The sequence below is a fragment of the Microtus pennsylvanicus genome, chromosome 14 (assembly GCF_037038515.1).
Source record: "Microtus pennsylvanicus isolate mMicPen1 chromosome 14, mMicPen1.hap1, whole genome shotgun sequence".
Lineage (NCBI taxonomy): Eukaryota > Metazoa > Chordata > Mammalia > Rodentia > Cricetidae > Microtus > Microtus pennsylvanicus.
In genome coordinates, this window is record NC_134592.1 from 38507848 (window position 1) to 38533030 (window position 25183).

Consider the following 25183-nt stretch of genomic DNA (forward strand, 5'->3'; position numbering starts at 1 on the left):
TTGGTTAAGTAGTAAAGAAACTGCTTGGCCTCATAGGTTAAAACAGGTGGGAGGAGTAAACAGAACAGAATGCTGGGAGGAAGAGGAAATGAGCTCAGAGGCCATGCTCCCCTCTCCCGGGCACGTGCGATGAAGCTCCGACCCAGGATGGATGTAGGCTAGAATCTTCCCGGTAAGCGCACCTGGGGTGCTACACACATTATTAGAAATGGGCTAGTCCAGGTGCGAGAGTTAGCTGAGAAGAGGCTAGATATAATGGACCAAGCAGTGTTTAAGTGAATACAATTTGTGTGTTGTTATTTCGGGTAAAGCTAGCCGGTGGCGGGAGCTGGGTGGGACGAAAAGCAGGTCCACAGCTCCCTCAACAACACACACACACACACACACCCCACATGCACATTTTAGCAGGGCAGTGGTGGTGCACGCCTTTAATCCCAGCACTCGGGAGGCAGAGGCAAGCAGAGCTCTGTGGGTTTGGGGCCAGCCTGGTCTACAGAGCTAGTTCCAGGACAGGCTCCAAAGCTACAGAGAAACCTGGTCTCGGAAAAAAAAAATTGAAAATTAAAATATAAGTAATAGTATATATAATTTTTTGAAAGAAGAAAAGAAAAAGGACATAATAGAAGATATACAATTTACAAGGTAACCTCAGACCCCCTCCTATGCTTCTCTCAATAGCACCCATTGTGAAATGTTTTGACATGATGCTAGGAAAAGCCAGTGGACACCAGTGGTGTGCACATGACCACCCTGGGCCTGGCCTTTGACACTTTACATCGTATCCTGGGGAGCTTTCTGTACACCACGACAGGTTGCGATTTATAAAGCAAGCCTTAACCACATACACTTTGTTTCTCATCTGCAAAATGAGAACATCCGAAGTCTCAGTGTCATGGTGGGATCAAACGAGAAAATGTACGGGAAACAGCTTGGTACAGTGAATGCTTGGGAAATCTCTGCCGCGCCAAAAGAGCCGCCATTGTGGAAAAAGAGGCAACATCTGTGGCTTTCCAGAAGCCAGCTCCAAATAAAGAGACCACCAAAACCTCAGTTTATTTCTTTCAGAAACGTCAGCCTTGAGGGCAACCTTCCTAATGCTGCGACCCTTTAATACAGTTCCTCATCTTGTGGTGGCCTCAACCATAAGATTATTTCCGTTGCTGCTGCATAGCTGCGATTGTGAACAGCAATGTAAATATCTGGCATGCAGAATGTCTGACATGCGACCCCTGGGAAAGGGCTGTCTAACCCCTCAAGGGGTTGAGACCCACAGGTTGAGAACCAGTACTCTCAGCAATTTCTGACAGTCCCACCAGAGATCAAGCTAGAACCTGTACTGTCCCAGAGTGCTGCTCTTGATGTGGCCCAGTATTCTGAGGCCTAAACCTGATGGCCCAGACTGGGAAGGGAGGACAGCGACTCTGTGTACTTTTGATCAGTATCAAAAGTATCTACAACTCAACAACTCCAGAGAGATTAAAGCATAGGGCTCAGAGAGTTGCCGCCGAAGCTTAGGTATAGGAGGTAAAAAGCCCCATCTTTTACATTTGAGCAACTAGTTACCGGGCTGAGTCCACAGGAAAGTCTCCCTCTGGGCCAAGGGATCTCCAGGAGGGAACAGATTGGCAGCCAGCAGGGTGGCCATGACTCACAGTTCTCACAGGCAAGAATGAACACGGAATCAGACGGCATAGAGAGAGAGGGCGATCAGAGGCTCCGCTTGCTGGTCTTGCCTACCCTGCGGATTTCTCTAGCCTAGCTGCTCAGGGAAGCACTGTCTAGGTCAGCTCACTGACTTGAAAATGAAACACTTCTAGGGCTGGGTTGCAGCTCGGTGGCGGGGGTCCCTGGTTACAATTCCCAGTTCTGCCAAACAAAACAGTGGCATTCATAAAACATGGTTTTTCAAACAAACACAGAGCATTCTATTTATTTACTTTGTGGAGGAGGGGATCACATGTGGAGGTTCGACAACCTGCAGGAGTAGCTCTCTGTTTCCACCATGTGGGTCCCTGGGATTGAACTCAGGTCATCAGACTTGCCAGCAGGAGCCTCTACTACCGGGCAGTCTCACCCGCTCAAATAAAACATTTCTAATGGTGACGAGTCTTTTCTCACAGGTTCTGGTTCTCTGACCTTTTATAACTGCCTTCCCTATTACCATTTTGACTATGTGCACAGAGGGTTTTTCATGGTGACACGACCAAACACAGCTCTGCCATGGAAGCTATGGCTTCGTGCCCAGCTGAGATGGCGGCCCCTGTCACTATGGGCCCTGAGACAGAGCAGGGATGCTCCCTTCAGATACCAGGGAGTGGCACAAAGGAGGTTCATTCTGCCTCGGGGAGGCCAGGCAGCAGCGGGTGATCTGAAACCATGGGAACTGGATCCTACTCTGCATACACAGCCACTAGACAGGAGGCTCCCTCCATACCCGCTCTCAAGATCCCAGGCAGACAGAACTTCCTTCACCTTCTCTAAACAGCACTGGGTCAGGAAGTGAGCAGGGAGAAGTCTAGCTCCAGGAAGTGTAGGCTCACCTTGAGCGTGCAGGGCTCGGTGCAGCAGGGGCAGAAGCCCTGCCTGCCAGAAGGAGTAGCAGCCGTCCACCAGCTTGTTGCAGCGGCCCTGAAATCCTCCTTCAAATCGCATCTGCCGACTCGTCACCCATTGCTGAGAGAGACCAGAGGGAAGGCGGGTGTAAACCAGAGATACAGCAACCAGTGCCAGTCGGCGGGACAGTCTGGAGCTCCAGCTTCCCTCCCCTCTTCCCCCACAGCCATTTTGAAGCAACCACTGCCCGGAGAGGCAAAAGGTTTCACGGTTACATTTTTGTACACACACACATGCACAGGCACACGCACACACACACACACACACACACACACACACACACACACACACGTGTTACTCTTTGTCTCCTTCACTGCCATTTCCCGTTACACTTCCAGGCTGGTTCTCTTCCTCTCCCCAAACAGACATCCTTCCACGTTCATGTCACACACATCCCAATGCCCTCTTGTTCCCACTACCCCGACAGCCATCCTTGCTTAGGTCCAAATGGAGGCCGATGCGGAGTGGAGAAGCCGTGCTGGTGTGGGAGGCCAGCAAAGGTCTCTTAAACACAGCCTGGGGCAGAAAACTCGGGCAGAGTCATCTGTCTCTTCTTATCATGGCTCAGGGGAGCAGTTTCAAACAGAGGGGAATGTTGGGCTGATCGCAGGCCATGATGTCAAGCTAGTCCTGTCTCACCTGGACCCTGAGGACATTCACTCCGGAACAGGACTGAAGGTAGAAGCCATTGATCCTAATCAATGATCCTAATTACCAAATGCTAACTCCCTGGTCTAGCCTGGGGAACCAGGTTAGGTGACAGAAGGAAAATCTTATTGTGAAGCTATAGGCTGGCCCTTGTTACCCAGAGGCTACACATAATACCACCACTTCTGGCTTATCGCCACATTTCTTGAACACACTCCATCAAGATAGCCTTGAAGGCTGAGCAGAGCCGACTGGTTGGGCAGACGTGATGCTCTCTTCCTCCCAGCCCGAGGCCTCAGAGCTGCCCTGCTGAAAGGGAACAGTGTGTTATGCCCAGTGCCTGGAGTACTGCTAGACTGAGCTCAGGCATGGAGGCCCAAGGGACCCTTTAGAGGGAAGTCTGGACTGCCCGTGACTACAATGGAGCTTCCATTCTATCCCTCCCCGGTCATGGCAGCACAAGTCAGTCTTGAATTCTTAAAAGGACAAAGGCCCGTGGATTTAGACAGCAACACCTCCCTAGTCAGCCTAAAATGAACCCTGTGCTTCAGGGACTGCCATTTAATGGCAGTGGGCTAAGCATTCAGAAGGAAAGGGAGGGGGACACTCTATGCTTTTACTAAACCCACAATGTAAGTGGATTCAAGCCAGGCTAACTGCTTTTGTTCCAGTGCCTTAAAGCCATGGGCTGGTTCTACTTCCCTTGGCTATCAAAAGCCCTTAGATATAGGTGTTGGTCTCTCTCTCTCTCCCTGTTGTTGTTGTTTTTTTTTTTCTTCAGATAGGGTTTCTCTTTGTAGCCCTGGGTGTCCTGGAACTGCTCTGTAGACCAGGCTGGCCTCAGACTCAGAGATCCACCTGCCTCTGCCCCCTGGTGTTGGGACTAGTGGCGTGCGCCTCCACCACCACCACCTCTGCTGGCTCAGGTGTTGCTAAAGGGAGGGAACAGGGGGTGTCTCTGGGAATGGGAGAACTTACATTTGGGGAGTACCTCCTATCTACAAGGCTGTTTATGTATGTTCTCTCCTGTAACCCTCAAAGAATACGGATTATTATTTCTACCTTCCAGAAGGAAACGCGACAAAGCAGCTAGAGCAGATTACACAACTGGCCCAGGGGTTCTAGGCTGAGGAACAGAGGCAGGGTCCAAGCCTACAGTATTGTCATTATAACTTAGGCATTCCCTACTCGATTCCGCATTTTTCCCTGCATCATGGGACTTTACATTTCATCTCTTGGTGATGATCAGATTTGAAAAAGTATCTACAAAGCTGGTCATCCGGTTTCGATTTTCCAGAACCTTCATTGAGTATGCCGTGTGAGAGGCTTTCTTTCACAATGAGGTCTAAATGCTGCTTGTTACACCACAAAATATAAAAGCAGCTCTTTAGAGGGCTCACAATGGCTCAACAATGAGGGCTTGGCATCTGCTCGTAGAGAGAGCTGAATGTCAGTTGTAGCTGGTTTGCTTTGATGATGGCCAGGGGAACACATGCTCCCTAACAGACAAAGGGAATACATTCTCTCTGTGTGTTCTAGGCTTCCCTTAAGCTGACTGGTTTCTGAACACTGGCCAAGAGCTTGGGGTCTAAAAGAGATGTTCAGACCTCCTGATAGCAACCCCACCCCCACCTTCCTACCACCTCCCCTCATTCCCACTCTGACTGGAGAACTCGCTGGAATGCAGATACAAAATTTTCACAGGTGATAAATCTTTGACCCTAAAATGCTTCAATGCTCTTCTCATAGTTTCTTCTCTTAGGAGATTCTAAGACAGCTGGTAATACTGAATCCGGAGGGCCATAGCTATTTTTCATGGGTATTGGGAAGGTACTCTCGTTCATTCCAGGTGGCTGGAGGACATACGACCACTCAGGGTCTGTGCAGAAACCTCCAAGCAGCCAGAGGGAGAGGTAGGAGAAAGGAGCCAGCCCAGAGCAGCTGTTTGCTCCTTCAGCAGACTCGCATCTGTGCCGAGCACCAACAACCGCACCTGAGCCTTCGTCCTGGGACTGGGAGTCTGTGCGCTCAAGGCACAGACTAGACTCTATGCTCTTCAGCCCTCCCCATCACAGACCTCCCTAAGGTCTCAGATCAGGCTCCCATCACCAAACCTGGGCTTGGGGAGAGGAGGGTGTAACAGCTACTTACTAGCAAGCTCTTCAGGTTCAAAGAGCGTTCCTTCTTGAGGATGACCAGCGCAGCCAAGCCACAGAAGGTGTAGCCGCCGTGGGCTTCCATCCCTGGCACCCCACCGATGCCACCTTCCCAGTTCTGGCACCTAGGAGAGGGGAGAAGCAAGACTATGGCAAGTGCACATAGGAGGACAAGCGTCATCTCTGTATTCTGGGTGGCGGAGAGTGAGCTTGCTCTGATTAAAGCATAAGGTGTTACCATCATGGATAGAAATACACTGATTTATTAACTTGCATGCATGCATGTATGTTATATAAATGTATATATATATATATATGTGTGTGTGTGTGTGTGTGTGTGTGTGTGTGTGTGCATGTGTGTGCACATGCATGTGGAGACCAGAAGTCAGCTTTGGGTGTTGTTCCTCATGATAGTTATTGACTTTGTTTTCTGAGAGTCTCTCACTGGAACTTGGGGATCATATTTTTGGCTAGGATGTCTTGGCCAATGAATTCTAGGGATCCCCTAACTCCACCTCCACAGTACTGGACACAAGCATGTGCCCCAATGGATGGGTTTTCACATGGGCATTGGGGACTGGATTCAGGGCCTCCTGCTGTACAGGAAGCACTTTGTGTGCTGAACTATCTCCCCGGCCCCCGATGTACTAATGACTGCAGATTCTTCTTCCTAGAAAACTAAGCCAGAAGCCTTGGAAATTTAGAAACTGTCCACTTGTATAAGAAATGTAGTAGCACAGGTTAATACGCATTGGAGAACATCACAAAGTCCTATACGTAGAAGAATCAACAAGTTAAAATAAAATTGAGCTGGGCTGTGGGTGGCGCGCACCTTTAATCCCAGCACTCAGGAGGCAGGTAGATCTCTGTGAGTTCGAGGCCAGCCTCGTCTACAGAATGAGTTCCAGGACAGCTGGTTTGGGTTACCTTGAGAACCAGGTCTATTAGTGAACACGTTTGCTTTTATCTAGCTTCCTCTATATAGCAAGTTCAAAGTCAGGTTGGGCTGCATGAGATTCTGTCTTACACACACACACACACACACACACACACTGAACTGAATACCAAAGCCCAATAAAATGAAAGAGGATATAAAGGGTATAAATAGCCAGGGTAAAGAGAATAAGAAAGTCATGGTGTTGGCAGTGCACTCCTTTAATCCCAGCACTCGGGAGACAGAGGCAAGCAGAGCTCCATGAGTTGAGTCTGGTCAACCAAGCAAGTTTTAGGACAGCCCAGGCTACAAAGAGAAACCCTGTCCCAAAAACGAAAGAAAGGAAGGAAGGAAGGAAGGAAGGAAGGAAGGAAGGAAGGAAGGAAGGGAGAAAGAAAAGACAAAAAGCAAGTAACCATGAGAGAACATTAAGCACAAAGGCTAGCAACAACAAAATCCTAAAAGCTGGCCAGGCGGTGGTGGCGCATGCCTTTAATCCCAGCACTTGGGAGGCAGAGGCTCCAAAACCACAGAGAAACCCTGTCTCGAAAAACCACAAAAAAAAAAAAAAAAAAAAAATCCTAAAAGCTGGATGATAGGTGATATCGGCTAAGAGTACATAAACAGCTGGTTAGAGAAGCCTTCCTCAGTTCTGGGGCAGTGGTGGAGAATCAGCAGCAGCCAAGAGCAAGACCATGTTTGATTACCATGGTGCTTTGAATAAGAATGGCACCCATGGGCTCATCATATATTTGAAGCCTGGTGACCGGGGGGGGGGGGGGGGGGGGGGGGGGGGGTGGACTATTTGAGAAGGATTAGGAGGTGTGGCCTTGTTGGAGGAGGTGTGTCACTGGGGGCGGGCTTTAAGGTTCTGAAAGCCCATGCCAGGCCCAGTCTCTGTCTCTCTCCATTTCTACCTCTCTAAAATCCACAGTTCCACCAGTAAGTGAGGGGGCGGTGAATCCCAGCTTCTGTGGCACAGCAGAATGCAGGAGGAGTCAGTGGGGCCACCACCCAGCACAAACACCCCACCTTCCCTGCTAGGAATTCATACGGCTGCCTGCAAGCGTCACATCCTAACAGGGATTCGCGATCTCAAGAACAGTCGTACAGATACCGATATATGAAAACTCCCTGGAGGACAGCATGGTCTTAACTCACTTTTATGTATAGGACTTCTCATCAACCCGTTAGTACTGAACTCAATGCAAACAGAGTAGCTAAGGCCTAGATATGTGTGCAAATCTCTGATAAGAAAGACAGCCCCTTGCTCCACAAAGCGAAGTGGAGGAGACAACGCTGGGCACAGAAGAAAACTGCTTAATGTTGCATCTTATTTTTACTTCTTAATGATTCATTTATCTTTAGCATATGGGTGTTTTGCCTGAATGTATGTTTGTGCACCATGGGCAGTGCCCGTAGAGGCCAGGAAATGGCATGAGATCCCCTGAAACTGGAATTATTATAGAAGCATGTGAACTGTCCTGCTGGGAGTTAAACCCAGCTCCTCTGAAAGAACAGCCAGTGCTCCTAACTGTTGAGCCATCTCTGTGACCCTTAAAGTTGTTTCTTAGATAACATCGTGTGAAGAAAGTTACAAGGATGACAGAGCCAAACTTACAAGAATATAAAAAATTAGTACGGGGGAGGGGTGGGGACTGAACTCTGGAAAATTAAAAATAAGATTAGGGAAGGACGAAAAGGTAAATAGTCACAAGAAAACGTTAAGAGATAGAAAACAGACCCTCAATGAGCTTAATAAAAACAATTAGGCCGACCAGCCACAGGAGGCTCGGAATGCCGGGAGAAGCCTGCTTCCTCAGTTAACAGCGCTGAATGAGAGCATGCACCGCTGATCAAGGTGCTGAGAATGAGGGATGCCCAGCACTCATCCTTTGACAGGACCCTGACACCACTCCCTCTACAGCTCAGAGAACATCTGAGGGGGTTGAGAAGAATCTAGGGGCTGTGGGACGCTATCTGTCAGGCTCGTTCAGAGGACCTACAGCCACTGCAGTCATGATCTCACAGCACCCGCGGTCGCCAGCACAGGGTCTGTCAATGGTTCCCCCTGGATAGGAGAGGGGCTCACAGGACCCTACGCCCCCACCTGATGAATTCTGGGGGAGGGGCAGCCATGGTCTTGAGTTGTGTATCCACTGAGGAGCCCAGCAGGCTCCAGTGGATAGCTCCAAAGCCACAGTTACACAGACAACCCTGGGTAAACTGAGTCACAAAACAGAACAGAAAGACATGCATGTGGGGAGGGGACTTGGAGAGAGGGTGGGAAACTGGTGGGAGGGAGACAAGGGAGGATGGTGGTAACTAGGACCCACTATACACATAGACAGAATTGTCTAAGAATAAATTTGATAAAGTATCGTTAAAAATGACACCAGGTGGTGGCAGCACACACCTTTAATCCCAGCACTCGGGAGGCAGAGGCAGGCAGATCTCTGTGTTTGAGGCCAGCCTGGTCTACAAAGTGAGTTCCGGGACAGCCAGGCAGAAACCCTGTCTCAAAAAAACAGACAAACAAACAAAAAATCTTTATAAATGAGATTAATACTACTAACTGGATACTGTAAAAGGAGCGAGCTGAGTATGTTGACATACGCCTACAATCCCAGCACTCGGGAGACCGAGGCAAGAGGAGCAGAGGTGCTAACAGTCGGATCTGGGCTCACAGTGAGGCCCTGTTTCAAAAATAAAAATAAAGGAAAAGTTGCCAAAGAAATACCACAACGCAACTTCTTGGTCCGAAATCTGTGCTTCCAAATGAGAGTTCTGTGAGATGCCTAACACACACCGAGAATGATCCCCACCAAGATTCATCATCACCCAAAAAGATTCTCAAAGTCTCAGGACAGGCACATGAGGAGGTGATGGAGAAAAAGGCAAAAGTAAAACAAAACTGCCCAGGAGACTTGATGGCCCTGGATGGTGGCAGGCACTGTGGTTACCATCACAGGCAAACTCACTTGAATCCTGTGTACTCTAGATTTATACACAATTTAACATCCCATCAATTGCCACAAACAAATATGTCTGAGGCTCAAAGGTAGTAATAAACAGTAAAACTGCTTTAGTCAGACCTCACGTTCACTGAGTGACCTGCTAGGGAGCCTTCCCGTCGACCGGACTGGACACCCCAATACAGGGCAAACCATCTCCGAGGCCCAGCTGACAGGGAGTTCAGTGGAGCGTTAAAACTTGGAGCCAACAATTACAGAGAACTGGTCTCCTTTGAACCACCCTATCTTTCTTTTTCTTTCTCATTTTTTTTTCCTTCTGGTTTGCCCAGGGGATGGCCACAGTACCCAAGCGGTAGCAGTGGCAGCCTGGGTCTTGGGGCAGGGCAGGGCAGCCACCGTCTTTAGCAGGAAGGAACAGGCTACTAGAAAGTGAGGACAAGCCAGGAGAGTCAGAGATGGAAAAACCCAACTTCAGCTCAAGTTTCTACCTTGAAAGCACATACACAGTGGGCAAACGGAGCAGCTTGGAATCCAAACTGATCTGAGATCTGAGCTGCCGCCCGCTGCAGGGCAGAACTCTGTTTGAAGTTTACAGAATGAGTCTGACTAAGTGGCTTGACTGCTAAAACAAAGGCATCCTTTGAAGTCATCTAACAGAATGCATTCTCTCCAATACGCCAACCTCAATGTCCATGACACAGTTCAAAGCTATCCAACACATGAACACCCAGGAAAAAGACATCAATTCCAAGTTACCTACATGCTGAAAAGACCTAGACACGAGCTTTTAATTTTTATTTAATTATTATTCTATGTATATATGTATATTTTATGTATGAGTGTTCAGCCTCCATGTATGCCTATGCACCACATGCATGCCACATATCCATGCAGGCCATCAGAGGGTACTGAACCCCTGAAACTCAAGTCACAGTCAGTTATGAACAGCCATGAGGGTGCTGGGAATTGAACCTGGATCCTCTGGAAGAACAGGCAGTGCTCTTAACAACTGAGCCATCTCTACACACACACACACCTCACCCTTTGGAGACAAGGTCTCACTATGAAGCCTAGACTGGTTGGTCCAGAACTCCGGGACACAGTGGGTCTTTCTGTCTTACCACACTGAGCAGTGCTATGCTATGGTGCATGCTACTGCACCTGATTCTCCCAATGGTTTTTAAGTGGATATAGTTACCTACTTGCCTTGTGAAGTGAAGGAAAGGACACTGGGAAGGAATAAAAAGATGGGACATCTCAGTTGAGAAACAGAGCACTAAAAAACGAGCCACGCCCAGGGACTGCCTAGTCTCCGTCTCTAAACTACCACCATCAGGCTGCCAAACACTGTGTCCTCAATGACCGGAGTCACTCTGAAAATCAGGCTCACTGGTGATGACATTGAACAATCAGAAGACAATGGAACAATGTTTACAAAATCCAGACAAATACACTCAGCACCATTGCTAACCTATTCATCTCTGAATGAACAGATCACCAAGCAGGCTTGCAAAGAAAGAGACACACACAGGAGCTTAAAAATGCATTTGTCAGGTGCCCTTTTCTGAGAACTTTTGGAGTATCAAGCTTTATTAAAATGAATAGTAATCATTTTTAAAAAGAAAAAAAGGACAGAGGTTCCAACAAACCAGAAAAATGAAGTGAATTTCACGCTGCAAGGAAGCTTCTAGATGCCTGCTGTGCAGCAAGCTAAGAGCAATCTGTCTAGATCTGAAGCAGGAGGGGTCGGGCTCCAGGGGGGAATGACCCAGAACACGCGCGCACACACACACACACACACAGAGAGAGAAAGAGAGAGAGAGAGAGACTGTATGAAAAATAACTCTGTAGTACTGGTAGAGAATTTGGAGATGAATTCCGGATAAATACATTGATGATATGTATGCTAACTCCAGGACAATGAAAGTTACACAAAAAATATGACCACAGTATACCATCTGATGTCACTGCATTAATATTTACATGGTAATGAGTACAATTTTGATAAAGAATAAATAAACAGCATACATATGTATACACATATATGCCGTTTGCTTTTTATTTTTAAGAGGGTCTTTTGCAGTCCAGGCTAGCCTGAAACACAAGCTGGGGCTGAAGACGCCCTTGAATTCCAAATCAGCCTCCTGAGTGCTGTGATTACACGCCAGGTAAGTCTATCTACCCTGGACCACCACACCCAATCCTGTTTCAGGCTTTTTGCTCTTAGAAACAAGTCTTTGTCTCTTCCATGCATGTGGGTGAGAGTTTCTGTAGGAGGAGAGTTACTGGGTTTCATGAGCAAGGGCGTTTTGAGATACTGCCAACTGCTTCGGTCACTGAGACTCCCACCAACACTACTGCCAAAGTTTCCGGCCTGTGCCCTTCTAAACTGCAACACAACATTAAATAAACTCTGAAAATAATGTCAAGTATTTGGGCCTGGTTTGTTTGTTTTCAGTTTTGCTTTTTCGAGACAGGGTTTCTCTGTGTAGCCCTAGCTGTCCTGGAACTCACTCTGTAGACCAGGCTGGCCTTGAACTCAGAAATCTGCCTGCCTCTGCCTCTATTGGAATTAAAGGTGTGCTCTACCACCACACAGCTGAATAATTTCAAGGATCTGTAAAGGGCATAACATATAACACCTAAGACATCTCATAGTTTTATATTCCCTTCCAGACTTTGAAGTTTTAACTTCTCTTGGCCGCTTGCCCTCTAAGGACTGGGGCCACGTGACTTCTCTCACCTTGCTATCCACTCGGCCGTGCCTTCAAAGAGGTCTGGAGTGATGATGTTGGTTAGAGAGGCCACCGAGGCAGCACAGTACGCGCTTCTGGAAAACAGAAACAGAAGGAAACACGTTAAGCTCCCAGCAGAAGCCAGGACAAGAGGCTCGGTAAACTGCTCAGATAGACTGTTCCCTTTGCCCAGTAAGCTGCTGCCATGTTCCATCTCTCTCGGCACAGCCATTCTTCCTGGGTCTCCGAGAGGTGTGCCAATCTGTCTGGACAGAGTTGCTCACGACACGGCTTCAGGGAAGGAACGTGACATTCTACTCTGCCTGCCTCCACAGAGGCAGACCTACATCTGAGGACTCAGCGCCATAACAATTGATCTCAAAAACAGAGTCAGCCTTTTTCACAGACGTAGAACAGTCCCCAGCATCCCATCCAGGCGCGGCTGAGGCTCTTCTCACTATTCAGACATCTCACCGCAGCAGACTTGGGACCTCTGGATGTGTGTGAAAGGTTAGCTCTGCATTTCCTCCAACAGACACACTCCAAAACAGGCCACCACACTCTCACGGCTGCTTGGGCCACACAAACGAGGCAGGAACAGGCATCCTTACACCTCTAGAGAAAAGAACGCTGACATCAAGCCCTTCGTCAGGCATACACAGAAACCCACATTTCAGTGAAAAAGTAGGAACAAGGCTTGGGATACGGCTCAATTAGTAAAGTGCTTGCCAAGGTTTGATCAAACTGGGTATGGTAGTGCATGCCCATAATGTCAGCACCAAGAGGTAGAAGAAGGAGGGTCACAAGTTCAAGGTCATTCTCAGGTATGTAGCAACTTTGAGGCCAGGTTGGAATACTTGAGACACTGTTTCAACTTTTTTTAAAAAAGGGCCAGATAGTGGTGGCCTTTAATCCCAGCACTTGGGAGGCAAAGGCAGGTGGATATCTGTGAGTTCGAGGCCAGCCTGGTCTACAAGAGCTAGTTCCAAGACAGGCTCCAATGCTACAGAGAAACCCAGTCTCAAAAAAAAAAAAAACAAAAAAAAAAAAGGAAGAAACCTATCTTTTGGTCTTTTGTGAAGGGTGATTCTAGGGATCTAATCCTGGCTTTGTACATACCATACAAATTCTATTGCACCAAGTTATACTTCTAGCTCCTATCTGAAAATGAACAAACAAAACAAAATGTATGTATTTGAGCTAACTCTTGTGGTTCTATTCTTCAGCCCTAATTCTTCTCAGGACGCTCTTCCATCTTCCCCATCTGTCATGGAACACACCCAGAGACTGTTTTGTGTCAAATACCCAGCATGGAAAGACAGAAATTATTTGTTTTCATCCTACTCAGAAATTCTTTTCTAAGAGTTCAGACGGAACATGAAAGGGATGGAAAACAAAGTTTGGCTTCCATCTTATTCGCTGTATAGACTTAACATGAAGCCAGACTTACTGAGGCATTCCACAAGAATCGCTACGGAAGCCATGGGCATGATTATCCTGCCAGCACTGTGACCAGCCAGGCTCCCACTGGCAAAGGCACAGCAGAAGCATCCAGAGCAGGCAAGGGGCAAACGTGCCAGCGCCAAATGTTGCCATTTACCATATGTTAACTTTGAAGGTATGATCTAATTTCCTCCAGGCCTTGAGCCTCTCACAAAGGCTCCGCAGTGTTTGCAGAGGCTCTTGGGGTTGGGGGGGCTGTGATGCAGTCTGCCTCTCATCAGTGGAAGAAGTGACAGGGCAGGCAGTTGTGGAATTCTGTCCTCTGGGTGTGACATGGCTGCTACAGTCTTGAAACCAGAGCAGCTGTGATTACTTGAATGAGATCCTCACAAGATAATGTCTATTAATATTCCTGTGTGGGAGGAGGAAGGTGGAGGGGCACCAGACTCCTTAGTGGAGACTCCAGTCCCTCCCTTTCTGAACCCCTCCCCCACACTAGCTGCAGGAATCCTGGCCCAGTTGCACAAGGTCTTAGGTCTAGAGAGTGTGTAGGAGGTAGAAGGTTGACTCAGGGAGACGATTCTAGTGACCAGCGAACATGGCTGGATTGTTTCTTTGCTCTGTTATTGCCCTCTGTACTGAGGATGAATAGAAACACAGCCCCCACCTCCCCAGGAGGAGGAGCACAGCAATAATGGTGGAACCAAGGATGAGCTGGGGGAGTACAGTTCCATGGCCTCTGCTAAGGGAGAGAGGACAGTGACCAAGGCTGAGCTGTCTTGAAGGCAGAGCTTCCATGGGGGCAGTTCCAATGTGGCCAGCTTTCCCCATGTGGCAGAAATTGGCATGTCATCATGCTGGAATGGCGAGTGTGTGTTCCCCCATATTGATGTTTGACATGAAACAGAAGCTGAGCTTTATGCCCCCCAGAGGGAGCGTCAGTGTCCAAAGTCTGCAGGAGAAATCCCCGTGGAACTGCCTTCCTCTTTGTGGCACAGGGTGACATGCTCCTTGAAGGAGACACCCTTAGAGGGTCAAATTGCTGGAAGTATCGAGCTATGTTCTATATTGTTGCTCAGCAAACAACCATATATATAACGCCAAGATTCAGGGAACACTGCAGAATATAAGAATGTGAAAACCAGGAGAAGGGGTGGGGTAGTGTAGAATCCTGGCCTCCTAGACAGGACATGATGGTTGCCGTCTTAAAATCAGGGCACCTGTGATTACCCATGTGAGACTCAGAAGATTAGGCCTATTAGTGTTCCCTCATTAGAGCAGGGCAGGGGGGATCTTTAGAGACTCCAGCCACACACCCTAACCTCCACAGTGACATGTGGGGTTTAGGTGGCATGAGAATACATAGGAAGTGGAAGACTGAGTGGGGCTGGGAATTCCAATGATGCAGCTTTTGTGAACCACCACTCGTGATTTTTGGGGACGCCGTTGCCCAAGTCACCCATGCTTATGCACAACCCCAATACGTTCAATGGTTTAACAAGCAGGGATTGGATGAGATTTTCTTTGATCTGTTGGTGCCCTCCCTATCTGAGACGCAAAGAAAAGGACTCCCAGGGGAAATCACACAACAGATACCAAAGCCACTAGTCCTAGAGCGCACAGAACAAGGCACAAGTTGTCACGTACTCTCTTCCTGTCTCCCTGTTTCTAGCTAGCCTCACAGCTCTCCAGTTGGTCTGCTTTTCTCCTCCCTCGCCACCGACATCCAAACCCAAGTCATTATCATCTGCCTGGATCAACCTTCTGTTTGTCTCCCTCCTTCCAGCTCAGAAACCAGAGGACATTTGCTAAAACACTGTAACCCATTCACGGCACCCAGAGAACTAGCACAGTACAAATCAGGTCATATCACCGCCCACTGAAAACCCATCAGAATGTGTTTGCCAGTCTCTGTAATGAGCCTGTCCCTCCAGCTCTTTGTTCCCACTGGTGCCCCCGGGCTTCCTACAGCTCAGTAGCATCCAACCAACTTCTCATCCCTTGAACACATCCTGCTCCATCACCTGCTGTCTCTCCTCTATCCCCAGAGAACACTATGAATTTTACAGTTAATTCAGAAAATGAATAAATCATGTTTCTTGTTTTTCGAGACGGTTTCTCTGTGTAGTTCTGGCTGTCCTGGAACTCACTCTGTAGACCGGGCTGGCCTTGAACTCACAGAGATCCACTTGTCTCTGCCACCGGAGTGCTGGGATTAAAGGCGCGTGCCACCACCGCCAGGCTATAGTTTGTTTTCCCAGTACTGGGGTGGAATCCAGTGTCTCATAGCCTTGTAGTTTGACTAGGAATGCTGCCCCCCCCCAATGTGTTTGAATACCTGGTCTCTTGGGAGTGGCACTATTAGGAGGTGTGGCCTTGTTGGAGTAGGTGTGGCTCTGTCCCTTGAATGTGGACGTTCTGTGTATGCTACCAAGCCCAACTCCAATCTATTATTTATTTATGGTTTTTCAAGGCAGGGTTTCTCTGCATACCCCTGACTATCCTGGAACTCACTCTATAGGCCAGGCTGGCCTCTGCCTCCCGAGTGTTGTGATTAAAGGCACACACCACCACATCCGGCTCAATTAATAATTAAAAACTAAACTGCCTTGCGAGCTGCCACTACTCTCTAACAGCAGCGTGGCCTCTAGCGAAGCTCTGGCCTCATGTTAAGGCAGGCAGGGAAGTCTCTATACCTTGTTCAGACAGCAGGTTAGGTACCCAGGACACAACTGACAACTGAAGCCACTCAAAAGAGTGTGCCCTCTCCTGGAGGGGTGACAAAGTCCCACCATTATAGCCTGGTACTACACACTTGATAAAATTAGATGCTACTGAGCTTATCCTCAAGGGCTCCTCTCAGGTCCGGGTGCAGAAGCTGCTCAGGGCGTCAGCACAGACCTGCGTTTCCGGAGCTCAGTGGCTAGTGTCTTGTAGGAGGCAAACGAGGCCTATTTGGTTGGCCTACTTTCTTTCTTTTTTATAAAAATGATTTATTTATTTCTATTTTATGGGCATTGGCGTTTTGCCTGCATGTACGTCTGTGTGAGGGGGTTGGATCACCTGGAGGTGGAGTTACACACAGCTGTGAGCCTCCATGTGGGTGCTGGGAATTAAACCCAGGTCCTCTGGAAGAGCAGCAGGTGTTCTTAGCCACTGAGCCATCTCTCCAGTCCCTGGTTGGCCAACTTTCTTTAAAATTATTAAAAGTTATCATCATCATGTGTCTTTGTCAGGTGGGTATGCACCTACTAGAGCACATGTGTAGTCAGAGGGCATCTGTGTGGTCTGTTTACTCCTTCGTCCAGGAACCCAACTTAGGGCCTTTACCTGTGAGCAATTGCACTGGTTCCTGGTTGGCTTTTCTGAAGACACCATGCTAACCATGCAAAAAGCGTAACAGTTATACCCAAAGCTACACAGCTGGCACACCACTGTGAAGAACGCACTCAGGAATCCACTATGAGGCCAGACACTTGTGGGAGGCAGGCAGATCTCTATGAGTTCAAGGCTAGACTGGTCTACATAACGAGTTCAGGTCAGCCAGGGCCACACAGGGAGACCCTGTCACAAAATAACACACACACACACACACACACACGCACACACACACACGCACACGAAAGATAGCTGTATCATTCTGATATAAAAGCTTCACCTCCTCCCAAAAAAATGTATTCTTCCCACACTAAATTATATACAATCCCAATGCATTTGAGAAATTACTTATTCCGTAAACTTTACATGCCTCGTGGGTGGACTGTCCACAGGACAGGAAGCTACTTGCTAGTATAATAAATATATTTATTTTTTCCATTTTTTTCTTTTTAAATTCAGACAGGGTCACATAGCCTAGGGTAGCCTTGAACTCATGATATAGCCAAGGATGACCTTGAACTTATGATTCTCCTGCCTCCACCTCCCAAGAGCTAAGATCATGAGGATCACAGACCACGTCTGGCCAGATATGTTTCTTGAGTAAAATACTAGGTTTGAGCCAGCGGGTACCAATCAGTTGGTTCAAGTCCACTACACTGCAGTCTCTGGCCCACAAGGCACTCTGCACCCCACAGAGGAACTCTCTCATGTGCCTTGGGTATTCAGGACCCTCAGGATTTCATCAGATGCAACCAGAAAGTATTTACAGAGTCCATTCTAGGGTTGCTTCTCCAAGAGAGGAGAAAGATTGCATTACTTACAATTAATTATTTGCAATTACTTACATTAAACTATTTTACACCTAACAAATGTATTTTGTATCTAAAGCATTTGATTTTGTTTTTATCCAACTCAGATTTTGACTTTTACATAAAAGAAGCTAAGATAATGACACTGGAGGACCTTAGTGCCTTATTAGCAAAGACCATGACTGTACCAGGGGCACACCATTTACACACCAGTCTATGGGACAAAGCAGAAGTTTGCCATGTTACTCTAGTTCAGCTGCTCTAAGAACAGGCACATTCCAGAAGCCGTGCATGCAAAGGTACATTCTAGAAGCCGTGGACGCAAAGGTCCATTCTAGAAGCCGTGGATGCAAAGGTACATTCTAGAAGTCGTGCATGCAAAGGTACATTCTAGATGTTGTGCGTGCAAAGGTCATTCTAGAAGCCGTGCATGCAAAGGTACATTCTAGAAGTCGTGCGTGCAAAGGTACATTCTAGATGTTGTACGTGAAAAGGTACATTCTAGAAGCCATGGATGCAACTGTGCTACTCACCTCACATCCACCTCACCTCCAACGTGCATGAGGAAAGAGCCATCGGGTTGCTTCAGGGAGTATAAATACTGAAGAAGCTTCTCTCTGAGAACAGTCGGGAGGGCAGAAGAAAATGACAGTCAGTGCAGTAGAGTAGGGAGAGCCCTCCTGCGTCTCCACCACCGCTCCTGCAGCTTTACCTGTTAATGACGTTGTAGGCTTCCTCCGTGCCAATGATGCACAGCGCATTGACAGCTGCATATGTGGGTGCAAGGTGTGGGTACTGCCCAGGGCCCCCTCCAAAGCCACCTTCTGGACTTTGACACAGCTCCAGGAACTGACACACGCTAGGTACATGGGCAAGAGGAAAGACAAAGTTAGATAGCATTAATTTCCAAACATCAAGTTCCTTTGAGAGTCCAACCTTTTCTAATCATCCACCTACCCTCAAAGGGGCAAAAATCCCCTTTGCCACTTGACTACAACTAACCAAAGACTCAGTTCTTTACCCAGCTATTCTAGTTTTGTGTCCGTTCCTTTGTTCAAGCATGAGGCTGAAGGAAACATTTCATAGACCAGGGGGTGAGTTTCATGCTTTTTAAAATTATTTTTAAAGATTTATTTATTAGCCGGGTGGTGATGGCACACCCCTTTAATCCCAGCACTGAGAAGGCAGAGGCAGGAGGATCTCTGTGAGCTTGAGGCCAGCCTGGTCTATAGAGTGAGTGCCAGGACAGTCTTCAAAGCTACATAAAAAAGCCCTGTCTCGAAAAACCAAAAAGAAAAGAAAAAAAAAGATTTATCTACTATATGTTCAGTGCTCTGTATCACACATATGCCTGCATGCCAGAAGAGGGGACCAGATTTCATTATTGATGGCTGTGAGCCACCATGCGGTTGCTGGGAATTGAACTCACAACCTCTGAGCCATCTCTCCAGCCTTAGTCTCATGCTTCTGGACCAAACCTTTCCCTTTATTGTTCACTAAACTTGTCACCCCAGATCTGTAGCACGGCAGCTGCTCTTCTGAGGACCTCTGGATTCTGCCTCTAGCTCAGGGCGCAACTGCTGGTCCATGCTGGTCATGGGTCTACATACAGTTGGCATGCATTTCCTGGGCCCATGAACACACGCCCTCACTCACTGTCACCAGAGCCTTCACAGGCAACATCTTTCTGCTCCCACCACCCGGAAGAAGCCAGTTTTGAGTGCGCTCCGCTCTATGTTAGGAAGATGGGAGAGCAGAAGGCTCAAGAGGGCACTGTTGTGGTTTAAATGAGAATGCCCCCCATCACCCGCAGGCTCACTTAGTTGAACATCTGGTGGTGCTGTTTGTGGAACCTTTAGGCTGTGAAACCTCACAGGAAGCTGGGACTCGGGTGGGCCTTGAACCAGGCGTACTTCCTGTGCATTCTCTGGCTTTCTGAGTGCACACATAGAGCCAGCGTCCTGCTCTTGCCGCAATGTCTTCCCTGCCACGATGAACTACACCCCTGGACCCGTAAGCCCAAACCAACCCTTTCTCCAAGATGCTTTTTTTTTTTAATTCTCTTATTTTATTTTTGCCACTGAGGCGTTTTACTAATACATATGTTTTGCATCGCTAGACAAAGAATCCCAGTGGTTTTCCTCCTGTGTGCTTTTGTCTAGCTTCTTCATGGCCCATGATGCCAACTGAGGTTGTCACTACAACAAAACCAAAATTGATGGGACCGCCCTGCCATTTCTCTAGGTCTTTGAACTGCACATTAAATCTGGGCTGATCACGCCACACTTCAACCTCCTCGTGAGACGACAGTGATTTTTTTCTCCCAGCTATGTGATAAGCTGGTGTAGGAGGTCCTTCTGTCTTTGTGTTGCTTTCATTGGTTAATAAAGAAACTGCTTGGGGCCGCACATGCTATGATTGCAGGTGTGAGCCACCGTGCACAGCTCCTCCTGATTCCAGGCTTTCCATTACGTTGGCAGGTACAGCAGCAGAACGTGATGACTGGCCGCCTCTGTCTTCACGGGCTAAGACAATATGCACTTACTTCTGCTTACACCTAGGATGTTATGGTAGGCAGCACAAGGATTGAAACTATAGTTTATCATCGGAGAAGGAAGAAATTTTGGAGCACATTTTTTAAGAAAAGTTTTCATAAGTTGAGTTTGCTCTTTATAGATTTTCCAACCCTGGATCAATTCTTATGGAATATCCAGAAATAAACAGCTAATAGCAACTCCTAACATAGGCTAGCCGCCAAATGGAAGCTTTCCATACACAAAGCAAAAGGGTTTAACTAATGTGAAACTCAGCAGGTGGGCAGGAGAGATGGCTCAGTGGGTAAGGGCACTTATTTCTCTTGCAGAGGATCCGGGTTTGATCACAACCATCTATAACTAAGTTCAAAGGCATCTGATGTTCTTTTCTGGCCTCCGCGGGCACCAGGCGGACACATGGTGCACAGACATACATGTAAGCAAAATAGTCATATACATAAAATAAAAATGAATCTGAGGAAAAAAAAAAACTCAACAGCCTGGAGCTTGAAATACACGCTGCTCAGCGACAGAGCATACACACGCGGCCCTGAGTTCAATCCCAGCATCCTGCCCCAGCCTTCCAAGGGCTGGGATTACACGTGTGTCCCTCTATACCGAGCTGCCATAAGCTTGAGGCCAGGCTGAACTATGTAGAAAATTCAGGCTAGCCTGAGCTACAGAGTAAGACCTTCAAAACCAAACAAAAACCATCCTGAAGAGTCACCTACTACCCATTTCCTCCCAGCTCCGAAGACAGACTACTGTAACGGAATGTAACGTTCCTGACACAGCAGCCTGTGGTCCTGAGTGAGCGCAGATCTGAATGTTCCAGGCACCTTGCTGTCATGGCTCCACGCCAACCCCCCTCAGCTGACTGCCATGAGGCTGAGTGAGGGAACTGGGGGTGGGGCTCCCTTGTGGCTCTCCCTCCCCTACTACAGAACATTCTGACCCCGAGGCTTTCCAACTTGCACCCTAAGGAACAGACACGCTGACTGTGAAACGACAAGCTGTCATTAGCAGACTTCTCAAGCAACTTTAAGAACCAAAATGTTAATGATACTGGGACAGCTCAGAAAGGCGCAAAACACTAGAAAGACAAAAATTCACTGGCTAATAAAACATGGCAACCAGGAAGCATTAGTGCAAACAATAACAATGACAAGGATCCACAAATAAATAAATAAATAAATAAATAAATAAATAAATAAATAAATAAGCATTCCTTCAGATGCCACAAGGGTGGGTTCCAGATACAGGTCAGGGCTGTTTAGGGGGAGCTCTGCAGCCCCGTTTACAAACCAATGACCAGCAAAGGGGAAAACCCTCTTTGACATCAACGGACTGATCGAGACCTGGGTTTAGAGGCCAGGTGACGCGGATACCCACGGACACCAAGCACCGTTCATCTTTGCTGCACAATTAGAAGTACTCTGGGGGATATTTTTTTAAAACCCAACAACCGAGTCATACCTAACACCAACTAAACCAGCATCACTGAGGGCAGATGGCTGCGGCAGGTTTGTCACACTCTGTGACTCCACTGCTCACCCCAGCACCGCTACTTCTTAGACTCAGTGTCTTACTTTGGTTTAGTTTTGCTTTGCTGGGATTTGTTTGTTTTTCTTTTCTGTTTGTTTCTGTTTTTTTTAATTTTTGTGACAAGGTCTCATCACGTAGCTCCAGAGGGCCTATATCTCACTATGTAGACCAGGTAGGCCTTGAACGCACAGAGATCAGCTGGCCTCTGCCTTCTGAGTGCTGGGAACATCGGCGCGCACTACCATGTGCAGCTTAGTTTTGTTTTGTTTAAAGGGTCTCTCTCTGTAGCAAAGGCTGGCCTGCAACTCACTACATAGGCCAAGTTTGCCTTGAACTCGCAGCAATTCTCCTGCTTCCATCTGCTAAGTGGTGGAATTACCAGGAATGAACCACCACGTTCAGCTGTTTTCACTTCTAAGCAGTGCCTGGGTGATGCTGGCCTGAGGACCACTCTGTGGAGATCAATAAAACACATCTGTCCTGTCCAACAAGCAACCCTAGTCACAGGGGCAACTTCAATTTTAATTCAGATTAATTAAATCAAATGCTCAGTGACTGTGCTTAGCTGGTGGTGACCAAGCTGGGTCACACATCCGCCACAGAGCCCGCCCATTACTGTGGGGCGTTCTATCAAGCACTGCTTCTCTGACATCCAACCATTACAGAGAATGAAAAACTTATAAGAGAATCAAGTTCAAGGGAAGAATATTCTGGCCTTGGTTTTTCCAATTTAATTTCATTTATTGTTACGTAAGTATGTGTGTGTGATGGGGTGCCAGACACGCGGAAGGCAGAGGATAGCTTTGTGTAATTGATTCAATCCTTCCCAGGGATCAAGTTCTGGACATCAGGCTTTCGCGCTAAGCACGTTACCTGCTGAACTCTCTGACGGGCACTACTCTCGGCCTCATAAATCGGTCCTCTTAGACTTGTAGTAATGGTTAGACTAATCTATTTCTTTCTTTTTTAAAAAATATTTATTTATTTACTTATTATGTATACAATATTCCGTCTGTGTGTATGTCTGAAGGCCAGAAGAGGGCACCAGACCTCATTACAGATGCTTGTGAGCCACCATGTGGTTGCCGGGAATTGAACTCAGGACCTTTGGAAGAGCAGGCAATGCTCTTAACCTCTGAGCCATCTCTCCAGCCCTGGTTGGACTAATCTAGAGTCAGAAGAAAACTCACCCGTGGGGAAAAAGGATTCAAAAATCTGTAAATAAGCAAAGAATGTAAAACAACAGAAAAGCAAATCAGAGACCAAGAAAATAAAATAAATGAAGCAGGTTCAACCAGCAAATGTCACACTGGGGTCAGTATTACAGGGGAGGGAAGCATAGAAACACGAGATCAGAAATGATGGGGAACACAGCAGGGAAGGAACCAGCCATTAGGGCCTGTGAGATACAATTAATCAACAACAAAGGATCTTGTCGAAGGTGTCAACTCAGCACGGCCAAGAACTGCATCTGCTCCCAGCCTCTGTTTTCCAACTAAGAGTAGTTCAGATTATACTTGTAAAAATAGCTAAGTATTAAAAAAAGAAAATATGAAGCCGGAAAGGGAACAGACTAACAAAGGATTAATATTATGGACAGACATCAAGGAGGATGCCCAGGTACATACTTCATGCATTCAAAAGGCACTATACAAACTCCAGTAAATTACAAAAAGTGAGGCTTGTCCGGAGTAAGAACAACTTAGCTTAGACTTTAAAAGCATTTCTGGTCTGGGGGTGTGTGGCCTGGTGGTACTGCCGGCCCAGCTAAGCACAAGGTACAATCTCCAGCACCCGAAACAAACAAGTAAAACTAATGAAACGGGACGAACCCCAGCACCAGAATAGGTTGCCGCAGAGACCACAGGCAAGTTCCACGGCCAGCTGTAGCAGGAAACAGGAGAGCGGCCACCTTCGACAGGATGGCTCAGGAGGGGCAGCTAACGCTCCTGAGAGGCAACACAACGGGAGGGGCACTGCCCCGGCTGTGGAGTCCAACGGCGAACAAGGAAGATAAACACCGTTTCTTGTTGGTTCCAGGAGGCTAGAGCTACCCGGAATCTTTGCTAAGCATACCCATCTAGATGGCAGCCATTTGGGAAGCATGGTCAAGTTTAAAGTGAGTTATGTAGAACAGGGTTTCTCTACACTGGCAGGACTGGCCTGGACAGTTTGCTGTTTCGAGTCTCATGCCTATAAAGGTATTGACTGGCCTCCCTGACCTGTACCCACTAGATACCAGCAGAACCTGTCCAGAAAAGCACCCGGAGCGTCATCATGTCACTTAGATTTTAACTTTACACTTGAAAGGAGGGGCTGGGGTTGTAGCTCCCTTGGTAGAGTGATCGCTTAGCCCTGGATTCCAATCCGAGCAGCATATCCCTTGCTGTTGAAAGGGAAAGGGAGGACAGATGGGAAGTTCTGGTCACCCTCTCAGACAACGTTTCTTGTAGCCCAGGTTGGCCTCAGACTCACTATGTAGCCAAGGATAATCTTAATTTTTTGTTTGTTTGTTTTTTGTTTTTTGAGACAGGGTTTCTCTGTTGTAGCCCTTGCTGTCCTGGAACTTACTTTGCAGGCCAGACTGGCCTCAAAGTCACAGAGCTCCGCCTACCTCTGCCTCCTGAGTGCTGAGATTAAAGGCGTGCACCACCACATCCAGTCTATGCAATACTAGGGACAGAATGTCGAACTTCCTGCATGCTAGGCAAGTGCTCCATCAGTCGCGCTACATCCTGGACCTAGAAGCCAGACTTCAACGATACAGTGGGCTCCCTGTGATTTTCACCTGGCTCTGTGTGTTCCATTAAAGTAGCTGTTAATAACCAAGCCTGGGAGCACAGTAAAGTACTTCCTTCAATGCTAAAATCGTTAAGTCAGGCAAGTGTTCCGCTCCAAAATACTTGTTCGTTTATTTTATGTCAGCATACAGATAAATTCATGTACAACCTCCAAATCCCCACCTCTGAATTCATTATTCTCGAAACAGCTAATACCTGCACTAATAAAGGCCTGGCCTCGCTAGCCTCTGTCAGCCCGCACGGAATTTGACAAAGTGCTTCTGTCCACTAGAGGGAACCCGGCTTATACTATTTCCTAAACAAACAAACCAGAGAGAGGACAAACTAGGATTAAAGATGAGAGGAACTCTGCACATGTGCAGGCTGTGTGTGTGCTGAATGCAGGTGGCGTGGGATGAGGGCAGGTAAACAGTAGGGCTGCAGAGCTGGCTCTCTGCCGCCAAGGTCACCTTAGTATCTGGAGGAAGGAAAAATAGGACACATTTTATTCCAAGAGTTCCCTTTCTTTGTGCAAAATAAATGAATAGAGGCTACAAATCCGATAGGGAGTAAGGGAGGGGTGTGCAGGAGAAGACACAGCAGGGTGGGGGAGGGAAAATAATGTGATTATAT

The 25183-nt window shown here is 47.6% G+C and overlaps 1 protein-coding gene across 1 annotated transcript in view; it reads right to left on the reverse strand.

The window, feature by feature from the left end:
* Fntb (farnesyltransferase, CAAX box, subunit beta) overlaps nt 1-25183 on the reverse strand; it is a 67682-nt gene that overhangs the window by 10453 nt on the left and 32046 nt on the right. The window contains exons 5-9 of the mRNA XM_075947662.1: nt 18404-18550; nt 18225-18308; nt 12070-12156; nt 5413-5542; nt 2541-2673 (exon numbers count right to left, since the gene is read on the reverse strand). Coding sequence (XP_075803777.1) covers nt 2541-2673; nt 5413-5542; nt 12070-12156; nt 18225-18308; nt 18404-18550 — 581 coding nt within the window. The remainder of the gene's footprint in view (nt 1-2540; nt 2674-5412; nt 5543-12069; nt 12157-18224; nt 18309-18403; nt 18551-25183) is intronic.